Here is a 17,237-nt window from a genome sequence, read left to right on the forward strand (position 1 = left end):
TTCATATGCGTGGACTGCCCTTCCTCGTCAGTGGCTTCCGATAACTGCTTGCGAAGAAGCATGGCATGACGCCGGACGCGACAGCGTGGCTGGCGCCGACCTCCGTGCTCCCCTTCATCACACTCTTGGTCATCGTGGTTATGACTAATCGGCGTAAGGCTCGTAACCCGAAGCTAGGGTTAGCTCCTCGATGTCCGCTTGGCAGTTCACAATCCACGGGCGGCCAAAGAAGGCACTCACGGACAACAGACTTACCTCCACAGATCCTAATCAGGGAGATCTTGCAGAATGCACCAACATATGGAGAATGGGGCAGTTGTATCCGGCCAGAAGGTTATCGGAATTGGAGCCGAAGCGAACTGCATCCGCTCACATCGGCTTCGTCACCTTCAGACCCCAAAAAGATAAACTGCCACATACTGCTGTAGGTATCTGTGCTGGTGGCAGTGATCTTGCCACGGTGCGTGGCAGCGGTTTTGCCGCCCGTCAGTACACATGGCCACCCATGTAATTAATCATCACTCGCTCACCACTCAACTAGGTCATGGCTAAACTTGAGGGCACTTGACAGTGGTGTGCAGAATTGCTGCTGCATCATGGACGCCGCACTGGCTGTGGCACATGCAGGAGAGAATTTTAAAGCGCAGCTGTTCTGTTGCTCGCACCGATGCCATGCTTCTGCTGTGGTGTGGGCAAGAGCAGACTTTTGAACGAAACTGTAAAGAACCAGTTAAGGTTTTTCTCAGGGTTGTGTCGCTGTTGTACTCAGTGAGGCAGTGGCTTCTGAGGCGATGATGCAGTTGAACCCAGATATATTGTACCCAGGTATATTGAATTACTGTTTATATCAAACTGCCTGGATATCCCCTTGTAAAATCTCATGCAAAAATACAGCAGTGTTATTCGCGTTTATCGCATTCCTGCTAAGAGAACATTCAATATAACAAACTGCACGCTATGCCCCTGCTAAGGGTGCTTCTCCTAATGGTGTTCCTGCAGTAACTTTGCACGCATGGAACTGAGTTGGCTAAGCGTCTTTCAGCACCCGCTGGCAGTGCTGACACTAAAATTGTGTGATGAGGTGAACGTCAAGTCTGCTTGAAAGTGTCCTTCAGTTTAAATGCTTGTTTTGAACACGTCACTATTGTTATGCGGAAAGACCAGTGTTTGGTGCACCAGCCATTATGTGGAGAAGCCAGCCTACCTGACCGAAGCCTTGCGGTGGCTCTCGCTTTGCTGCTGAAGGCGATGCAGAAATCAACTGTACCCAATTTTTAGTTATAGCGTTTATAGTGTACTATGTAATAACAGATGCTGCGATGGGTGTGCACCGTCCCTGTGCTGCTCGACTCGCTTGCGTGCACCTCGCGGGTCGTCACGCCCGTGGTGAGAGTTGTGCTTCCAGTATGTTGTCGGCAGCACATCGTTGCAGGAAGCACATCTCTAGTGTAGGTATAATGTATTCATGCTTTTGGTTTGCAGATGAGCTCACCTATTGGCACGTTTTATATGTCTAATTATCAATATATTGAAATATTTATCAATCCTTTTTGAATTTGATCTATCTGGGTTCAACTGTAGTGGGCCCCAATTGTCGCACAAGTGCAGGATTGATTGTATTTGGATCTGTGTAAGGTTAGCAGAGACTTTTTAGTCTCACTTTGCACCAGCCAGTAATCGGGAGTTGAACTGTCAAAAGACACGTGCTAGGATATCTATAGGAACTGTTCACAATATAGGTGTCTTTAGAAAGGTGTGTTTATGGGGAGTAGCGGTACTATTGCATTGTCACACATAGTCATTGATCAAGTGTACCCATTTGGAAGCTGATTTTTTTTTTTTTTTGCTTTCATCATTCTTGTTGTTAACTTAGAATTTAGGTACAAGAGACGATATGCAAAATGCGGATTGCCATCTCTTAGCCTTCCGAGAGCTATTCCCGCCATGTTGGCTCGGTCAACAAAACGAAACCGCTGTGCTATTCACTCTGTGAGAATGCTGTAATGTGTGTGTGAACCAGGCATGTATCAATCTTGTGTTTACTATTTTTTTTACTAAGCGCAAACATTCACCAAACGCTTTGCGAGCTATCACGTGTAGACATGCCATCCTGTACACAGCGTTTACTTCCTGCGCTGATTTTTTGTAAGCATTTTCAGGCCGTTCATGTTAAAAATATGATACAGAGTATGTTATTTTTATTATATGTTATTTGTTAACCAAAGAGGAGCCAGCTTGCATGTTAATTAGCTCTCCGTCGGAGCATATTTGCCCTATTAAATGTAAACGGCATATGCCGGTGTTGCTCAAGCTTGCTGTCTGTGCCGCCACAAAAAAGCAGTTTTCATTCATTCATTGGTAAATCGGGCCCATACGCTCTCGTGAGCTCCAGCCACAAACCTCAACTGGTCACATCTTGAGCTATTACGTGCACTCTTAACCACATGCCGATTCATGCTTAGTTTGCTACGTGTTTAGTGCAAAGGAACTGATAAGCGGCGTATCATTTTTTCCAGGATTTCTGCAGTCGCTATTCACTCTGTTCAAGTTCTCACAACTAGGAATTAAATCAAAGAAACAACTGCAACATTGCTTGCAATATTGTAAATAATATCCACCTAGGCCTTAGAATTGAGCTGACCAGCACAAACCAACACAAGAAACTTGCCGGTCTCTATAATTGTGACGCTGAACAGCCGATATGCACCGCACGTTGTGCTTAAAGGGATATTAGCACTATGCAGCTCGTCGAGGCTCGGGAACAATCGTACTGCAATGTGCGCGGTCCTACACACGAAAATATGTAGTGCCACAAAACTTTCTCCAGCCACTACAGGTGCACGCAGCATAAAATAACTGCTCACTACCTACCAGAATGTTGGTCCACTTGAGAATAAAGAGTAATGACAGAGTTAGACTTCTTGAAGCACACACTGTCAATTTCTGCCATCGTCAACACGAAGCTTCAAGCGAAACTGAAGACGCGGTTGAATGCATGGTGCCGCTCATTAAAGATGAGAAAGGACTTACAGTCGGTGTAAGATAAGCAGTAGAAACAGCGCCTGCGGCTCAGACATGACTCGGAAAATTCTTATCGGGATATTCATGACAGTTTCCCTGGTATCAAGAAAGCACGCACAGCTGACGACGCGACCGCTCGACCGAGCCAAGATGGCGACTGGAAGCCGCGGCTGCGGTGTTGCCAGACAACTAAGCAGTTTAGCATATCGTCTATTGCCCTCGTGAGGATGAGAAAGCAGCATACACAGCGGTTATGTTGCGCATGCCCCCTCGCTGCAAGGGATGATGCCACAGGCACCATTTTAAGAGATGCTGTGGCAAAGGACAGCTCTATGGCTTTTGTTTCTTTCTACTGCAATTTTCAATAAGAGAGTTATGTTGGATTAAAGCAGTTGCCGCAACAGCATGCATAAGTTCTCTGCTTGCTGCTGCCCTTCTATAGACATCTGCTCTAGCAGACGCAAAGAACTATGACACAATATTCAGGATGTTCTTTGCACACAGAGCTGTCACGACCAGTAGAGTCAGTAGTTGAAAAGTCTCAGATATTTTAGAGAAGTGTGTTGGGGGGCTGGTGGCAACAAATAGGTAAAGGTGTGGACGACACCGATGTATGATTCTATTTACATGCTTAAATAGAAAAAAATTATGTTAATTCACCGCTGCAGCTTCACTTTTCGTTGTTTTCGGCTTTTGTGTTTTCGAGTACGAATTGATACTTTTTTTTTTTTTTTGGTCCCTTTGGGTCTCGTGAAAAATGTAATAGTGAGATTCTACTTTATCTTTGTTTTTACTTAGAAATTGCATTCTTTCATTGTTTTCTTCATTTTCAAACCAAACTACTAACTGACAATCTTCCTTCTTTTGTCATCAGATGTCCTCCTCACAAGAATTGTGGGGCATATAATTTACTAGGCACAAGTGAGGCTAAGAAAACAGAAGAAAACTTTGATCTGATTTCATAACTGGGCAGCATGCCGCACTATTGCCATTTTTACTTAACTACTGTCTTAAGTAAATCTCTCTTTTGTGTGAGGCATCTTTGCTGGCTTCTGTATGAACAGATGCCTACCATCATCTGTTAGCTTTCAGTCATTGAAAAGTTGTGGACTAATACCACACTCTTTTATTGCAGGTGAAGACTGCCTGGGCTGGATTTTATGATTACAACACATTAGACCAGAATGGCTGTGTAGGAAGGCACCCATGCTATAATAATGTTTTCTTTGCCACTGGGTTTAGTGGACATGGCATACAGATGGCACCTGGAGTTGGTAGGGCCATTATGGAGCTTATACTTGATGGCAAATATGTCAGTATTGACTTGGAACGTTTTGGATTAGAAAGGTTTATATCCCATCAACCAATTAAAGAGGCAATCATTGTGTAATAAAATCCATGTTTTTAAGATAGATCTGTTATTCGCTCATTGCACACATTAAAACAAGGCTTTACCTGCAGCAGGAAGGCAATTGCTTTGTTCTCTGTTGCATCATATGTTTCAGAACTGCTCTTGGCAGACCTGCCAAGAGCAGTTCAGAAAGTTAGGTAGAAATGCTTACTAAGTGTAAGTTTGATAAATAAAGAGAATTTTTGTTGTTATTGGTAACCTCTACGTATGATTTTGGCGGCCATCCTCTTATGATGTGCTCACACATGCAAGTAGCTCGAACAAAAAAACTTTTTGTTGGAGCTTCTCCGCATCAAAGCACTTTTTATTAAAATGTTTCACGAGTTCAGGCACTACAGCCAATAAGTATATTGCAACTTGCCTCATTCAAATTCACTTTTTTTCTTTCTTTTTTTTTTTTTTCAAATGTGTCTTCTGGCATTGCAGCTGATCACATAAATTGTGCAGCAAAGCAGTTTTACTCTAGCAAGGGTTACCAAGCATTGAATTTGTGCAGCGTAGCAGTTTTAATTTGGCAAGGCTACAGTTCAAATCCATCTTTCAAGATGTGATACGTCACTCATAGTACATAGTACTCATATGTGAAATCTGCCTAATTTACCATACTATGATACTGGCAGCAGCTGTTGCTTTCTAATACAGTCGAACCCGGATATATCTAACGCAAAGGGGATCGCGAAATAGTTAGATATATCGATAATTCGATATACAGAAATCTGCTCGAGACGCTGCTTACGATCGTGAAAAATGATATCGTATTAGTCGCGTAACCAACCAACTCGCATGATAAACCCACCCTCCACTTTTGCACCCTATAGCTTGTAAAAAAAAAAACGAAGTGTCTAAAGGTACGTCCGACGTATCCATTCGATTCTCGTAAAGATACGGCGGACGTCGATATACAGGCTCATGGCTATATGCACGTCAAACGCGGCCACATTCCGCTTGCTACGTGTGAATGAATCTTATCCTCTATGATATCAGCTAGCCGCGACTCTGGATGAGGTGCTACGAAGAGTGCATCCGTTCTAACATAGATCACGGTCTTCACTTAGGGTTGTGCACGGCAAGCATCGCTGTCAGTCTCATAGCTGCAGGCGATGCTACTCCACCAGCTGGCATCGAGATACGCACATTCACGAGCAGCTTTCGCTTTGCACTAAACTATCACCTCGATCTGCCCGTAATGCGAGCGAGCTATTCCTAGCATTTACGCTGTCTTAGGTCCTGCATCGACCTCCGAAGATCTAGCGCCGGCACAACACACACACACACCTCGCCGTGAAGAACATTCGGAACTCCAAAGTATGTAAATGGCATTATGCTCGTTCCTCACATGCAGACCGAGGAAACAGGATGTTTCTAGCTAAATTCTTCGTTTAAATTCTACCTCAGAGCCGTACATGGCAGAAGACATGCCGAATCTACTAGAGACCTGCGCTGCTACTGCGGCGAGCTGCATCGACTCGTCGAGGCAAAGACCTACTGCACTGCGCCAGTGCACAACCGGAAAGCCAGAAGCGCGAATGATCCGAGTTCCCTGTGAACAGCAATGTTCTTTGGTATTTAGGGGAAGACTAGACTAAAGTGCTTAGCCTGCATCTTTTTCTTGTCGTTGAATTTTGCGTACATGTAGTTTAAACTCCCGCATGCTCGAGGTTAGCATGACCCGACTGAACGGCCGCGCAGCTTTGAAACGGGCCTAGTGCGCTGGTATGGAGGCGCCACTGCTCCGGAACAAGTAGCGCCACCTCCCGCCGGCGCACCCATATGTGGTATGTCTGCTCGTCGGAGAGAGGCGGCGGAGTGAACGCGAAGTCTACTCTTCTCGGCAGAAACCTTGTTAGAAGAAAACGTTTGTCGGTGATTTCCTGCCTCCTGCCACACGCGTACATAACAGACACATGTACCATGTGTGTGTGTTGAAAATAAATCAAAAGCAAAGCGAAGAAAGCCGCTACCCATTCATGCCAGACCCGTCTGGTAGAAAGCCGCCGGCGCTTTGGGCGCAGCGCGTCGTCGGCGCGCGAGAGCTCCTGCTGGCGGCTCTACGGGATTTTTTCTTCTTTGAAGTAGGAATTCGGAACCCGAACAATATGGTACTTTGAAAGTAAAGACATAAATAAAACAAAAACTAAGCCAGTGTGCAATGCGCAGCACTGGCTTTTCGCTTCGATGGCAGTGTATGTGGAAACGGCATGCTAGACCCCCCAGAAGCGACAGCCGAGAGCTGGGCTCCGTTGGTCAATAGAAAGGCTTCTAAAAAAAAAACAAAAAAAAAAAAAACACGTCTTCCCCAAGACGGGACGAGCAGATGTACTCTAAGGCGCCGGGCCTTGCGTGCACGTGTTTTTTCGGCGCTCGGCATTTCTACCGTAGCTTTTATTTTCTACTCGATGCGTCGAAACGAGTGGTGACGGTTCAGTGCGCGGAAAAACAGCCATGGCTGAGCAAGCTCCACAGCGCGTGCTGTTCGGGGGATTTCGGGCGATCGAGAATGTTGAGACTTAATTTAAGAATAAGTGCTTGGTGCGCGGTAAGAAACTGTACGAATCCAGCACGTGCATGGAGTGCGCGGGAAACTTCACAGTGCAGAAGGGCCCTCGGATATCTTCAGAAAATGCGCTGCCGAAATGAAAACCGCCTTCTACGACGTCAGCTTGGAGGTAAGTTTTATTCGGCCCTTTCGGCATCTCTTCACCACATATGTAATTCATTTTTTTTTTTTTATGTAGTTGTTGGCGAACCCACGCAATATCACGGATGCCAGTTGCGTCTGCAAGGCCGGGTGCCACTGTTAACGATGCGACACATTGCTCTCGTATGATTTCCAAGGAAATCGCAAAAAAAGCTTGATTTTCGAATGCTTCCCGATGTTTTTTTTTTTTTTTTTTTATAACCATTATGACACCCATAAACACAAGAGCAGATCGAGCTGTTAGTTTAAAAGGGCGTTTTCTCTTTGCGGGGAACCATGAACGTGTGGCAAGTCAGAAAGCGCGCACTCCTGCAATGTGCTTCGCTCTCCATGTCGTTGTTTTACGTCTTCTACGTCAGGCTAGGCTTCCCAAAAGCGAGCGCCGAGAACAGCTGGAAACTATCATTAGGAAGTCGCTGGAAAAAAAAAAAAAAAAAGTTCCCGTTGGGCAGGAAGGCTCCGCGCTCTCTACAACACAGGCCGTGTCCGAAGGCCTGCCAGCTCTAGTTACAACAACTTTTAGTAGTTGTCACAACTTTTAGAGCTCAAGTTTGGTCCAGAAGTAAAAAAAAAAAAAAAAAAGACCCGTTTATTTTGTGATTTTCGCGTGCTAGCGATCGCTTGTGCATGCTTGAAAAAACCTAGCGTGAAGTACTGTACAAAAAAACAAACGTGGGAAATGCGCAGCCTTAACGAAAAGCAATGGGTACGATATGAGATTCGAAATGACTAAGTAAGTACAGGCCCTTGTTTCAGTCGGTGTTTATTTTTTTATTCTTACGGGGACCCAAAAAGAAATCGGAACACAGCGTCGGTGCTACCCACGGTTGCGGATCCAGACAGCCGCGTTTTACAGCGGCGCCTCCCAGACGGCGCCACATGTTCGGCCAAAGCTGCAGCGCACCAGGCCTTAGGTACGCGGTAGAAAATGTGCGCTGCACATTTCGTTGTAGAAGCTGACTTGGAATTTTGCAGAGTGTGCCATGCAAGTGATCGTTGCTACAACCACGCATCCATGTTCCAACGGCTGGCCTACCCCGAGGCGCATAAATGTTCAACCGTGGACGTATCAATGATCGAAGAGAGGACAGATTTTCACAATATTGGGCCCGAAATCGATAGCTACCAGTGCTCAGTGTTAGAGAAATTCTGCCTTGATCATGCGCAATTCAGTGTTTCAGGTGTGGTCAGTAGCTATAAGTTTTAACAGTTCGCCTGTCAAGTCAGCGGCGCCAGCGATGGACCGGCGGAGCGATTTTCCACGCTACACCGCTGTATTGCTAGGAAGCCTACCTAGGCGGCGTTTGACATTCAGCTGCTTTTTGTGGGCCCCATAATTGAAAGCAACGCCTTCAGAAACGCGTTAAATGTACAAAAATGTATTCTCTTCAACAGTTTCACTCCAGGCTGTCAAAGCAGGCGGACGGTGATAAAACATTTGAGCACTCCAGTCTTTAGAAATCTGTAGAATCGCCTTCAGTTTGTAAAATTATTGGAATAGGTCACTTTCCGATCGCTGGGACATAGACCCTCATGACAGCGCTGTCACGTGAATAAGGACCACACCAGACCGAAAGCTTGTATCATATAACATAGCTAACCAAGGTATACCTTACAGCATTGTGTTGATTTTTATGGTGCATAAGCGACTAATGCTGCCATGCACCAAGAACAAGGTTTAATGTATTTATTTTGTGTGTAATGACTAAAATGTTCATTAGGATGTAGCTTGTTTAGGAACATTTTAGGAAACCAAAAATACAGGAAATTTGCACGTCTCTCCTAGGATCATGCTGGGATGGAAAGGGATCTGTTGCAAAATTGTACAAAATGTTTCCTCTTATTTTCTCGACTCTGGCGCACGTGTAAGATATGGTTTATTGTTAGTTGTTTGTCCTCTTTCATAAGTATGAAGCTGTGTGTGAGGTGTGGGTATGTGTTTTGTGAACATGACCTAAAATGCTCTCCATGTTGTGTTTTTGATTACTGCACGATTTCTATTCCTTAATGACAGGTTTGACAAGTATGGTTTGTAGTTTATTTCAATGTTTCAAAAATCCTGCCATTTCACTCTCACTTTTCTTTGTACAAGCTTCTTGGTATATTCATGCAGCATATTCACCCTCTGTAATTTAGCATTGCGTCAAGGTAACCTGGTTATTTCTTTTCATCACCTTTCAAGACAACTGTCCCGATTTCATAAAGTGTAGTGTTTCTGACGACAGGAACTCCTTGGAAGTCATAGAAATAAATGAGATCCACAATCATGAGCTATCTGGGGTATGCATATACATGTCCATCGCTCAGTGGAATACTGTCAGTACGCTGTTAGAACAGGTCTTGTGGTAACAACAACCACTGTCTGAGGTGGTCCTTTATTGGGCATTGAAATGCTATGTAACTACAAGTACTGATAGAACTCTTGATCATGTTATGTGATGATGCGATCCTTGCATGCATATAGGTATACATTTCAGAATCTGCAGTACACCACTTGACCATTTGCCACCAGTTTGTGTGAAAATGTATTTTTCATGCATGTTAACCAGTATTTAACAGATGATCCCTGTGCACAAGCCAAAAGTGCCACGAGCCAAATGTCACGAGGCCACACGTTATGGCAGGAGCTGTTAAGTCAAGCTTACAAAGTTATATTTGAAATATGTTCTGGGACGTTTCAGCTCCAATTAAGAAAGGTTTAGGCTTAAAGAGGTCTATGCCAGGTTGTCTATCACCTAACAGGGCAGTCTACGACCGTATGCTAATGAGTATATCTGAGATAACAGAGACCTGAATTAAGGAATTAGTAATTATGTTTGTAGCAAAGGGCATGTAAATTAACGGGAATCCACAGTGGGATCTGCAGACGAGAACCATTAACGCTGGCACACCATACCCTTACAGGAGGAGATTAGGAGTCTCCCTAATTTTTTTTCTGCTCAAAGCTTGTCATTTCCTTCGTTCTTCCAGATGAGAAAGATCTGAAAATGATAGCATCGAAAATTCCAGAGACCATCGTTAACAAGGATGCTGATCCCAACAGCGTAGAAAGGAACTTCAGAAAAGATGGGTGACTAGTAATGCTGGCAACAGTTGAAGCTAAGTGGAAAGGCATGAAATTGAAATGCAACATATACAGAGATATGTTGCGAGACGACCAGTCTGTGGTGTGTGACATCTGTCTCCGTTAGTTTCATCAAGTGATTGGACAAAGCAGATGGGGCTTGTGGTTTTGTGATAAGTGCAGTGTAGTAGCATAGATGCAACCTTGCCCATTAATAATTGGAGTGGAGTAAGTGCATTGTTTTGTTTTTGTAAGATGTTCATGGTTTCCATGCAAACATTATGAGAAATGTTTTCCTAAAGAATGTTTGCTGAAATGTGAATATAATGTGCAATATAACTAGTGTTTTCTTGCTATTTACTTTTCCTTGTATACATTAGTTCTGTGAAGAAAACCACCGGCTAGAAGGAAATGTAATGGCATGCATTTTGATACTTGGCCCCGTTGTGCTGGCTCAGTAGTTAAGAGTGCTTGGCTGCTGAACCGAAAGATGCAGATTTGATTCCAGCCACAGCAGGGGCATTTCAATAGAGGCGAAACAATAGGCCGTCATGCACTGTGCAGTGTCAGTGCATGTACAAGAACCCCAGGTGGTTAAAATTATACCGGAGCCCTCAACTATTGTGTTCCTCCTAGCCGTAGTTATTTTGGGATGCTAAACCAGATATATATCACATCATACTCTGAGTAAGATGCTATTCATGGTCAGTTAATCATACACAAAATGATCAATTTTTTCTGCATGGTACAGCAGCTGTTGTACAATTTTACTTCAGCCTTCATGAAGAATATCACACTGGCTCCACATGGCCTTCTGTTGACCCTTTATGCGTCACAATCACACACTCGAGTATGTATTTGTCCAAGGGCACCTATGCATGCAAGGAGGGGACCGTTACTTTCCATTTGTCAGAACTGAAATGCACGATCCACATCATTTCTGTAATTCAACTGCCTGCTATTTGAACTGTCCAGCATTGATGCAAGTTTTAAAGAACTGCAATTAGCAAATTAATGCAAGCAGGAAACCATGCCAAGAACTGCTTCGGTTTCATCTTTAACAACTGTTTGAGAACTAAAATTAGCCAAATGTTGCAAAACATAGATGAGAGGTTACAAAATCTAAAAAACAATGCAGCCTACCTGTGGCATGTAGGGTTTCACATCCTAAAGTGATATATGTAGCTATGAAAAATACCGTAGTGGACAGCTCCAGACTAATTTGACTGCCCGGGCTTTGTACTTTACGTTGACATCTTGCAAAAAACAGAAGCATTTGCATTTCACCTGCACCAAAGTGCGACTGCCATCACTGGCATTAAACATCACGACCTTGGGGAAAGTAGCCGAACGTGCCACTAAGATGTCGCAGCGTCTACGTACATGCTATACACGTCAACCTTTCTAGCATTAAAGCTGTCACATACATGGCAGATATTCAGGTTCAGCTTTGGACTGACAAGTTTAAAAGTGTACTATTTGTGTTTGTCTAGCATGAGAAACAAAGGAAACTAAGGAAAAACGAAAAAAAAAAAATGAACATATGTTGAAAAAGCACTAGTCATTAACACATAAAGCATATTCGTTCATTTATTAATGATAAAGTGGCCTTCAACAATAGTACAAAGCCTGAACATTTAGGAAGGTGCTGTGCCAGGCAGCTATTTCACAGAAACCTGAACCATTTCACCTGTAGTAATGCGCATCCCGGCGGTGTGGGCTAGGCACTTATTTTTCGGTCCACTCCAACATGCGAAAACTGCATCATGTGCATTCCCATTTTCCGAGTTTTGAGCTCTGTAGTGCAGGCTAAAAAATTGTCGATGACTTATTTTCGTCTGATTGTTGCACAGCGCGTGTAAATAAATTACCACTGCACCTAATAAACACTGACATGCGCGTGCAACATCGCCGATCATAAACAGACACATTGATGTCCGTCCGGACATCGGCGCACTCATCACAGCACTCTATTAGGACGTAATCCGTACATCACAGCATCTCACGGTAAGCACAAACCACACCTCCAACAAACACGAATGACTCGATGCTTGGGTTAGAGACACGCCGGCGGCACCCAGCTGTTTCAGCGCCGCTTGTATATGTACTACGTAGAACTTTCAGCATCAAACCTCAATGCGAGCAGAAAGCGATGCGTTACGTGACGCATCTCATCACAGATGGAAGTGAGGAAACTTTGAAGAATCAAAACTACATAACTACATAACGACCGTCGTAGACGTTAATCCACATTATAACGAGGACCAAATGAGCGGGCGTGCGGGCCGCGGGCTGGCCGTCAACACCGCGATTACATGCGCTTGCGCTCTGGTCGTGCTTGCCACCCTGCCGCGGTCCAACTCACGTAAACCTATCATCATGCCATCACGTAGTATATCACCCATTCTAGGCACTATTCTTGCCACTGTACTATTCTTTGTAATTTCACATTTCACGCATGCAGTATGTAGTCCATACTTCTTGCACCTCGCACGTACACCTCATACCAACTTCGATTTGGCTACATATGGCTACCATGTTGTTGCTACAACCACATCTGGGGATCTCGGATCCGTCTGGCTTTCCCGACGGATCCCAAGGCCCATATCGGCGAAAAATGCGTTGAGTCCGTGGGAAGAACCCTGCCGATCGGGTCCGTCCGCCGTACCTCTGAAAAATATTGCCCGGATCCGTCCGTCGTATCCCGAAGAAAAACGCACCGGGTCCGTCGGACGTACCTTTAAGACCATTGATCGGGTCCGTCCGACGTACCTTTAGCCACAGCCAAAAAAAAAGCGTTAAAGGGGTCATGCAATGCCTAAAATGAGGTAAAGCAAATCGGTCGAGAGATAGGTGCTCCCTCAGAAGTCAGTTCACCGCAAGAATTTTTCAGCTAGCTTCATTAACACTGGAGATATCTGCGATTAAAAATGGCGCTCCTCTCTCAACACTCAGAGATACCTGAAAACAACGAAGAAAACAGCTCGAGAACTCCGCCCCGCTAGCCCCGCCTACGGGGTGATGCTACATTCACACCAAATCGGTCTAGGGGCGGAGCCTCCGCTTTTCACGTGACCGTTGACGTCATGGCATCGGCAAAAAAAAAAAAACATAAAAAAAAGCTTTGCTCCGGCGCTGTGGCTACGCGGAAAGCGTCGCCGAGGTAAGTCGCCTGCTTCAACTTTGGAGCCATAACGGCCGCTTGTGTACCCTGCACTCGTTGTAGCTAGCCAGCAGCGGGAACTTAAAATTCCTTATGCTAGCATAAGCAGTCTTTCCTAAAGCCCCTCAATGAGGGGCTTTAGTCTTTCCAGCTATTTATTCACTTTTTTTTTTTTGCAAATCTTCGCCGAAAGAGCGCGCGAATCTCGTTCAGTTTCACACTATAATATAGCTGCGGCAACAAAATGTGCGTGATGATTATACAAACTTACTATGTGCACTCGATGTGAGCTTAGAGATATTGTTCTTGAACGATACCTTTAATTGTGATCATTCGAACCGCGCATTTGCGGAGCTACGCGCCGATCATCAAAATTATAGGCTTACCGATCTATAGCTGCATATTGCGCAACTTAATTCTATGCAGCTAATAAAATGGCACATTTTTAGCTGGCATGGCGTTTCGTCGGCAGTTACCTCGATCATGCACAAAACCTTCATGATGAGGTCGTCATGGGATTCACCAGCTGGCACACACACACACACACACACATATATATATATATATATATATATATATATATATATATATATATATATATATATATATATATATATATATATATATATGAAGGAAAGAAGCCAACAGTCGGCGAGGCCAAGGAAAGCGTTGGGGATGGTACTTTGTCTTTTTTTTTTTTTTTTTTTAATGTTTTACTTGGATAATCACAGAAATTAGTAATGTAATCTGTTAAGGGAGAAGATAATTAGACAGAAAGTAGAAGAAAAAACAACGTGCCGATGGTGGGATCCTAACCCACGACCTCCGAATAACGCGTCCGGGGCTCTTCCAACTGAGCTACATCGGCCGCTGTCCCCCCTGCTACTTTCTTGGGTATTTATGTTGTCTGTATACGAACCTTGAGAGTGTTCACCAGCGCCACCCTCAGCCATAGCGGCGGACGTGGGACGTCCTTTGTTACCGCCTGCGTCACGTAGAACGTGATCAAGAGCGAGGGCGAAAGCTGTGCTAGAACCCTCTTACGCTACCTATGGCTTCAAGACTATATATATATATATATATATATATATATATATATCCATTTTACTCTCGGGATCTTACTTTATTTCATTTTATACATATGTATATAGTCCTATACCTAATACCCCTTGTTCGTTCTTATGCTGTGCTCATATTTTCTTCTAGCTGCAGCTCAGGTGTTTCATGCAGTCTTCAATACCATATCCTGGGGCAAGAAAAATGGTTTGCTTCCACTTATTAACAATATTAATTACACCGTTAAGAAAAAGAAATAAAGAAAATAACCTAATTATAACAGTAATGTTTACCATCTCTCACAGCAGCATTCATCAAAGCTGCATTTTTATTATGCCTGCTCTCATTCGATCATACCGTTCTAATTTAAACAATTCAATTTTTTCTAACAGGACAAAAATCTTGACCAGCTAGTTAAGCTCGTGGGGCTATTCTGGACCTAACTGGCTCTAGCTGGAACCAACTGAGGATTTTCCCATAAACTATACCCCAAATGGTGAAGATTTCTGCTTGATATAATTAAAAACAAAATCTCTAAACTGGAAGCATAACTCCATGCCCTTCATAAATTTAGCAGAACATACAGTACCTGTAGCTTTCACACCATGCATCAATTTTTCTATGCAAGTAAAAGCAATCGATGCATTCATTTTCTTGAAGAAGGCAAATATGCAGGGAAGACTTCGAAGTCATTGAAAATTCAAGTTTATTTATTATGTACATTATTTACATTGAAATGAACAAAATTTCATTACAAAGAAGAACAAAAAAATGAAGCCATATGCAGGAATTAGACAGATGAACTATGCATGCAATAAAAAATGCACCAGAAACATACTCTAATTTTCAGATATATAGTCTGCACTGTCTGTAAAAACCAGCTAAAGAAAGGATCATTCGCACATGGCATACAGTGCGCGTGACTCAGGTGTATGCATAGCAATAATGACATAACATGGCAAACACTTTTTTTTTTTTTGGGGGGGGGGGGGGGGGGGGGGGGAAGTATTATGAGTGCTTTTCAATGCACACCATTGCCATCAGGTGTGCAGGGCAAAGACCTCTGCCGTATACATCAGCTAATTAACCGTTTCTTGTGCCAGCTGCACCCGCCTAGTCCTCACAAACTTCCTGATCTCATCCGCCCGCCTTTCTGCCTCCCTCTGTGACGTTTGCCTTCTCTTGAAATGCAATGCAGTTACCTTATAGCAACCATCGGCTAGCTTGCCTGAATATGAAATGCCCTGTAATGTCCATTTCTTCTTGGTTTCAACTAGAATGTTAATACTCCCGTTTATTCCTGACCACTGTCTCTGCTCACTTACTGCTTCTTAGTGTTAAACCTATCGTTTTCTATATCAAAACTGTCTGCATTGTCTAAAAGTTATATTGAAACCTTTTTTTTTTTTTTTTAGCCTTCTCATTGCTGCCCAATAGGCAGTACCGAAAAGATACAGCTGTCACATATACTATTTACTTCTTGAGGTATATCTACTGGGCAGCTGCCATTCATGATCTGAGAGCTAGTACCTGCCAAATGTACTCCAAATCAGTTTTATTTTTCTAATTATTTGACTGCCATCGAAGAGACAAGCGGTTAACTATACCTGTACTTATAAGACATATTTCCTAACCACTTCCAGGTCCTTGCTACCTATTGTAAACTCCTATTTGCAATCCTAGCCTGTTAAGTGTTACTTTCATTTTCTCCATATAAAATTTTAGCCCTATTGCTCTACCTTGCCTGTCTAAATTCATCCCCTGAGTTACTTTGCAAGGCACCATTATCAATGAATCACAGGTTACTGAGGCATCATCCTATACCCTTCAGTAAAAAAAAAGAAACTGCTGAATTATTTGGTGAAATGAGAGATAGGGCAAAACTGTGCCTTTCTAAGTCAATGATTGTAATGGGGTCATTTGCCGTGCAGGTGCCTTCATTTAGGGAGAGGCTTCAGAGATGAACATTCCTTTACTGGTGAACTTTGCAAATGCAAGCCAGAACTCTCTGGCACAGAACTGGCTAGCCTTCTGAAAGCATAGTAAAAAAAATAATTCTTTTCGGAGAGAACTTCCTCGTTATGACAATGATAAAAAAATTGAAGTGCACTTTTCCCAACCTTCCGCAATTTTTCTATGCATTTCTGAAGGCCCTGGAGGAACTGCTGGCTCAGACACTGCTGCCCCAGAGGTTTCTGTTGAGTATTTCTTAACTGTTTATGGTCATGGAATGTTGACGCGGTCGATGCCCTCGCATCAAGCTCTGTTAGTTGTACTAACGTGGACGAAACTTTTCAGGACGCGTCATGGAATCGAAGACCAATGTAGCTGGTGTCAAACAGATAAAAGTTAGACCCGCAGATATGCTGTGACATATATGCGGCACTTTACAGAAAAAAAAACACACAAAAAAAAACATTTTCTCATGTTTTGCCGCCGATGAATATATGCATAATACCGCTTTTACAACATATATATTGTAATAGTAAATTCAATTATCATTAAGCTGCCGTCAACACCATTTCTAATATTTTCTCCCCGCGCGCTTCAACAAAGAAATACTGAGTACTTCCGAAATACTGAGTGCATATGCATACGTGCGCGCGCGCACGCGCGCGCACGCACGCACGCACGCACACACACACACACACACACACACACACACACACACACACACACACACACACACACACACACACACACACACACACACACACACACACACACACACACACACACACACACACACACACACACACACACACACACACACACACACACACACACACACACACACACACACACACACACACACACACACACA

The 17,237-nt window shown here is 43.7% G+C and overlaps 1 protein-coding gene across 1 annotated transcript in view; it reads left to right on the forward strand.

Moving 5' to 3' along the window:
• Positions 1-4,636, forward strand: part of LOC146202830 (FAD-dependent oxidoreductase domain-containing protein 1-like) — an 87,072-nt gene extending 82,436 nt beyond the window's left edge. The window contains exon 9 of the mRNA XM_084588365.1: positions 4,157-4,636. Coding sequence (XP_084444491.1) covers positions 4,157-4,411 — 255 coding nt within the window. The 3' untranslated portion in view covers positions 4,412-4,636. The remainder of the gene's footprint in view (positions 1-4,156) is intronic.
• The last annotated feature ends 12,601 nt before the right edge of the window (positions 4,637-17,237 follow it).

Source organism: Amblyomma maculatum, chromosome 1 (genome assembly GCF_055883805.1).
Source record: "Amblyomma maculatum isolate TAMU_Amacu chromosome 1, ASM5588380v1, whole genome shotgun sequence".
Taxonomy (NCBI): Eukaryota; Metazoa; Arthropoda; class Arachnida; order Ixodida; family Ixodidae; genus Amblyomma; species Amblyomma maculatum.